This window comes from Lycium barbarum, chromosome 1 (genome assembly GCF_019175385.1).
Source record: "Lycium barbarum isolate Lr01 chromosome 1, ASM1917538v2, whole genome shotgun sequence".
In the NCBI taxonomy this organism is placed as follows: Eukaryota; Viridiplantae; Streptophyta; class Magnoliopsida; order Solanales; family Solanaceae; genus Lycium; species Lycium barbarum.
Genome location: NC_083337.1, coordinates 157,127,290 through 157,133,506, shown reverse-complemented (window position 1 = coordinate 157,133,506; position 6,217 = coordinate 157,127,290). Strand labels below are relative to the sequence as shown.

The 6,217-nt window shown below is 34.8% G+C and overlaps 1 protein-coding gene across 1 annotated transcript; it reads left to right on the top strand.

The window, feature by feature from the left end:
• Nucleotides 1–490: 490 nt before the first annotated feature.
• On the top strand, nt 491–2,859 carry LOC132622669 (cytokinin hydroxylase-like). The gene is made up of 4 exons (XM_060337349.1): nt 491–851; nt 964–1,172; nt 1,265–1,654; nt 2,192–2,859. Exons 3-4 carry the CDS (start codon nt 1,334–1,336, stop codon nt 2,621–2,623), a joined length of 753 nt encoding a protein of 250 aa, XP_060193332.1. The 5' UTR covers nt 491–851; nt 964–1,172; nt 1,265–1,333; the 3' UTR covers nt 2,624–2,859.
• The last annotated feature ends 3,358 nt before the right edge of the window (nt 2,860–6,217 follow it).

Genomic DNA, 6,217 nt, shown 5'->3' with positions numbered 1-6,217 from the left:
AACACAAAATGACTTTTAAGCTGGCCAATCAAACAATCAAAAAAGTTGAAAACAGCTTATATATAACTTATAAGCCAATCCAAACGGGCTCTTACTCTCCCTATACTAATCCTGCAAAATCCAACTCTGGTCATAATCCCCATCCACCTCCTCTTTCTTTCCTCACCACCCACGTCACTTTTACTTCACCAGACATTTTACCACCCTGTTTGACCTCTCCATAAGCTCAAGGCCAGAGATCATATCATATCATTGTCGTTCTCTCAATCCCCACCATGGCCGTTGTGCTGATACTGTGTATATCTATGGCAATACTGCTTAAAGTGGCCTATGAAACTTTATCACATTATTATATTACACCAAGACGTATCAAGAAAATAATGGAAGGACAAGGAGTGAGTGGCCCGACGCGTCACTTTCTGTTTGGCAATAGCTTGGAAAAGTGGTCCCTGATTTGTAACTCATTCAATTATGACATGATCGACATCAATCACAACATTGTTGGTCGCGTTCTACCCCATTATGTCATCTGGTCTAGGAAACATGGTACGTTATTTTCCCCCCTTATCTTCCTTAAAACTATCACCAACAAGGCAACAAGTATGTGCCCGGCTCCAATATGTAATTTTGTTTTAACAGGAAACAGATTCATTTTCTGGAAGGGGTTACAACCTAGGATGTGTTTAACGGAGGAACAACTAATTAAAGAAATTTTCTTCGGGTTAAAAACTGGAAGGCAACAACATGGATCCAAAGATTTGATCCGAAGCGGGCTACTGATGGCTTCGGGCGATAGTTGGCGCCATCTTCGACACATTGTTGAACCTGCTTTCTTCCAAGACAAACTCAGGGTACGTACTCGGTCACAGTATATAGTTTTACGTTGGTGAAAACGTTCTAGCTCTGTTTTTGTTGAAGTACTACTATGTGAAATGATTTGTGTTTTTAATAATGATTAACCAGGCTAATGTGGAGGGCACGGTGGCAGTTGTAAGGTTTATGCTCCCATTTCTGGCAAATCGGGTCGAAATTGGCGAGCACATGAGCCTGGTCTCCGCTGATGTCATATCAAGAAAAACGCTTGGCTGTACATACCAGCAGGGAAGGCCGATTTTCCAATTGTTAACCCAGTTGCAGCACCTTTGTGCGCAAACTCGTTTGTCCCCGGTCCGGTAAACTTTTTACCTCCTTTTTTTCCTTTAACAAGAACAGATTTTGGGGTTCTTTCATGAAAAGTTACGTAATTGGACTTTATAATTTTTAGGTTTATTCCAAGTACATACAATAGAGACTTGAAATCGTTAAATCTTCAAGTGGAGAAACTACTGAGGAGATGATACAGGATCGGATAGACATGGTAGAGGAGATAGGACGAAGCAGCTCATACGGAAATGATTTAATGGGAATGTTATTGGATGAGATGAAAAATAGGGGAAGTTCATCAAGCAGTGGACTCAGCATGAATATGCAGATGATTGTGGATGAATGCAAGACTTTCTTGTTTGCAGGATACGAGGGCACTTCTCTTTTGCTGACTTGGACGGTTATGCTTTTAGCCTGCAATCCAGCTTGGCAAGACAGAGTTCGTGCTGAGGTCAACCAAGTCTGCCATGGTAATCCTCCCACTGTTGACCACCTTCGGAAGCTTCTCTCGGTAAGTGCTGTAATTATATATTTGGAGTATAATTTTAATTTTACTCTTTGGAGTTTTATTATAGAAACAGTAGGACTGTCAACATTTTCTCAAGCTCAAATTCTGATTTTGTGTGCTTGAGTTTTAGGTTGTATTTTGACCCATTGAGTTACACTATTTGATAAGCTTTGATTCAATATATATGTCATTTCAGAGGTTCAATTCATTGGGGTCAAATCAACAAAAGGAACATGTATAACCCTAAACTTGGGGAATTTGGATTTTGGACGGATGAATTACCAAAAAAAGGGGATTGATTTTGACACATATTGTGATGGGACACAAATTTGTTTCGACTTCTTATTGTGGGGTTCCAAGTATTCCTAATTGCATTTAGCTTAGGAGAAAATGGATTAGGTTCATTCATTGAATATCAGCATGTTCTTTTAATTAAAGCCAGTGACACCCGTAATTTAAGTATTTATTTGGCATCCTCGTACATTACTAGCTGCCAATGCAATAAGTGCTCTAATATTGTTTGTTTTTAATATTTTTCAGCTAAACATGGTAATTAGAGAGTCGCTTAGACTCTATCCCCCATTTCCTGTGCTTAATCGAATGGCTTTAGAAGATATCAAGCTACGAAATGGCCTCCTTATTCCCAAGGGCGTGTCAATATGGATCCCAATACTGGCCATGCATCACAGTGAGGAGATATGGGGCCAGGATGCCAATGAATTCAATCCCAATCGTTTTGCCTCCGATGCCTCTGCTGAAGCTCGCCGGCATTTCCTCCCATTTGCAGCTGGTCCTCGGGATTGTCCTTCTCAGTATTATGCATTGATGGAGGCCAAGATCATCCTAGCCATGTTCATATCAAAGTTCCGCTTCACCATTTCCGACAACTATCGACATGCACCTGTAACTGTCATCACATTGAAGCCTAAGCATGGGGTTCAAATTAATTTAGAAAGCCTTTTGAGTCTATGAGACATTCTTGCCTGGAGGATACTGAATTTGGTTGCTTTAATTGAATGGCTTGGATTACATAGCAATTTTTACAAAGGAAGCTAAAGAAAATAATTATGAACTAGCCTTTTTACTTCTTTTCTTCTCAATTTATTTTGTGTACTAGTTGATAAGAGGACATTGAATTTGGTTGTATTTTATCACAGCGTGGATTACAGAGCACTTTTGACAAAGGAAGCTTAAAGAAGAAGAATTATGATCTAGTAGCTCTTTTACTTCTTTTCTTCTGCTTTATTTTGTGTACCTGATACAGGTATTAAGATATTTACTGGTACATTGTAGATTGTAGCTTGTAGCTTGTAAGAATTAAACAAAAGTTAAAAGTTAGAAAGAAGGCTTTGAGTGCATGAGACATTTTCAGATTTTAGAAAGAAGGCTTTTGTGCACTTGTGCTTAATTTGGGGGCCCCATCTTTTTACCAATAATAAGCTAAATAGGTTAATTATTTTGGAGAATAATGAGTACCTTTAAGTAGAAAGTATATGTTTACATTAGTTATGATCCCACCACATAACTCCATGTAGTAAAAGAACAATAGTTATGAAACTCTTAATGGAATTGGGGTTATGTATGAGGGAATGTCTCTCTCGAATGGAGGAATTAGAAGACCACATTTTCTTACCTATAAAAGGGAGTGTTTTAGTCATTCTCTACACAAAAAAGAAGAGAGGAAAAAAAATCCTTAGTCTAACGTGTGATTGTCGTGGATAATTTACAAGACTCCACAAGTGATCTTGTAAGAAACTGTTCGGTATTTAGTGATAGTAACACACATCGATCCTAGAGAAAAGGTATGTATTATTCCGCATAAATCTCCGAATTTAAATCCTCATCATGAAAGAAAATAGCGCATAGAGATAGATTGGTCACTTTATGAGAGAAAATATTCAGCAGGGGTTGGTACAAACAGACATTCTAACCAAGGCATTGTTGAAAGCACGGCATGAGTACTTGGTATCCAAAATGGGAGTGATAAATGTTTTTGCACCTACTAATTTGAGGGGAGTGTTGAGACTCGCATAACATGGACACTGCCATTAGACTGCAGTTAGTTAGGATATTAATTAGTATCAGCTAATTAGTCTATAAGTGGTGTGAGCTGTCAATGAGCTATTAGTAAGTTAGTGGGATGAGAGTCTGTTATTAGATATTTTATGTACACGCGTGGGAGGAGTATATAATCAGTAGAGTGTAATAGCATTTGTAAGCTAATTCATTTTCTGCATACAGTTCAATATAACAGTGAATTCCTTTATGCTTGTTCTCTTCTTCTAGCTAAGTTCTACAGGATCTTCCATGGATCCTCTGATTTAGCTTCATTGTTTTTACAACATACGGTGGGTCTTTCTGATATATTAATGATTGTCATTGCCGCAAAAACAAGAAAGGAGAAATAATGAAATGGAGTTTAGAGAGAAGATTTTCACCCCCCAACTTTCTCTAAAAATCAAACTCCCCCTCAACTTAGAATAATAGTCATTCTCCCTCCTTTATTCTAATTGACTTTTTCAAATTCCTATTTTACCCTTACATTATCGACTTGTCTTTTTTTCTTTTACTTCTTTAAAATCATGATTTTTTTAATCTCATTAATCTATGTAACAAATTTCCTTATTAAAAAATAAACATTATTGTAGAGATGGAAAAAGAAAAGTGAGAAATACTAGTTTTAATTATAAGCCCAACAACTTAGGATTACAATAATGAAAAACTCATTCATATACAAATTAGGATTCAACTAATTAAACCTCAATATTTTAGGACTCCTTAAACCTGATGAACTTTGGAAACCGAATTAATAGTACTAAAAGTACAATTAAGAAAATAGGTATGAGTTTCCTTTTATTTCTCAACTATTCGAAGCTAACAATAAGCTCAAGGAAAACAAAATAAGAAAAATAATTGTGTAATTTGTGAACTATAAAACGCATTAATAAGGATGAAGTATGGAACTGGTTGAGGCTATATATTTCACTTGGAAAGAGCATTGGACTTTTGATCCTTAACTATGCGTCTAAATAATACATAAATAAAAAAGTAATTCTTATAAATGGCTTGATTCGCAAAAATAATCAAGATGTATATGTATAATTCCCATAGCTTTTCCAGGTAAATACTTATTTGTATTGGGTGTTTACACCAAATCGATGTAATTTACTATGATTAAGTGATTTAATGAAATAAAATATACATTAATTAACCATGATTATAAATTGATAGTTGTGTAGGTTCAAACACATATCATGCTTCGTTGTTTTAATGTAAACATCCGGTACGAATAAATTTATACCCTAGTGGAAAGTCTCAAAACTTCAACTTGCAAGAATCAAAACAAACTACTCCATTGCAACTCTTACACAATTTGAATGATGAAATAAAATAAAATATTTTAGAATCCTAAAGTTAAGTACGCAATAAACTACAGTACTACAAAAGTATAGTATCAATTAAACCTACTAAAAACATAATAATAAAGTAACAGTATTGATATTCTCTTCATTCTTGAAATCTGCAAATATCCGGATGTTAAATTAACCCTATCGGGCAGCAACATAGCCTAATAAGGAGGAGGCCAAGTCTCACAAGAAGTGCAATTGCAGAAATTTTGACGCATATTTCTAACTTGTGTGGTATACAAGGTGGTGGTTTGAATGCAACGTAACACATGAAACAGATTACAAATATCTCTACCAGCAAATAGAAGGTGAAGCAAAGACATCGCTCAAAACTAGAACAAACTGGTGCTTCATCATTTATGTCTGCCATCTTTGCTATAATTATTGATTTTGAGGGATATTTGTAGGAGAAAAAAAAAAGTATAGAAGTCGTAATAAATTCTTTCTTTCAAAAGGGTGTCTTGAACATGAGTAATTCATAAGACTTAGTGTCATATTTATAGTCATTCCCATACAACCTGGGATTCAACAAATTAAACCGATCCTCAATATTTTAGGACTCGTCAAACCTAATAAACGTTGGAAACGGTATTGTTAATAAAAGCATAAATCAAGAAATATGTATCAATGTATGAATTTCCTTTTATTTATCAACTATTCGAAAGCTACAATTAGTTCAACAACAACATATTAATAAAATTAACTATTTAGTTTATGAATTATTAAGCGCATTAACAAGGATGAAATAAGGAAAGGGTCGAGGTCTAGCTGAAAAGAGCATTCGGCTTTTGGTCCTTAACTATGCGTTTAATAATTCACAAATAAAAAATTAATACAAAGTTAATTATTATAATATAGTTAGACCTCTTTATAAGAGTCATCCTCTATTACAAATTTTTTTTTAGAATCAATTTCATGTTAATACAAATCTTAAAATATTCAGAAAAATGATGTTATTATATAGAGATTGATTTAATATTATATGACTTGATTGACTAAAAGAATCAAGATGTATAGGTATACTTCCCATAGCTTTAGAAAAGTCAAAACTTCAACTTGCAAGAAATTAAAACAAACTAATTGCAACTCCTATATAATTTGAATGCTAAATTAAACTAACTAATTGCAACTCTTATATAATTTGAATGCTAAATTAAAC

Excerpts from the sequence above, each read along its gene's own strand:
- LOC132622669 (XM_060337349.1), top strand. The coding sequence starts at position 1,334 with ATGATACAGGATCGGATAGACATGGTAGAGGAGATAGGACGAAGCAGC. Across the intron at positions 1,655-2,191 it reads ACCTTCGGAAGCTTCTCTCG|CTAAACATGGTAATTAGAGA; the intron begins GTAAGTGCTGTA and ends AATATTTTTCAG.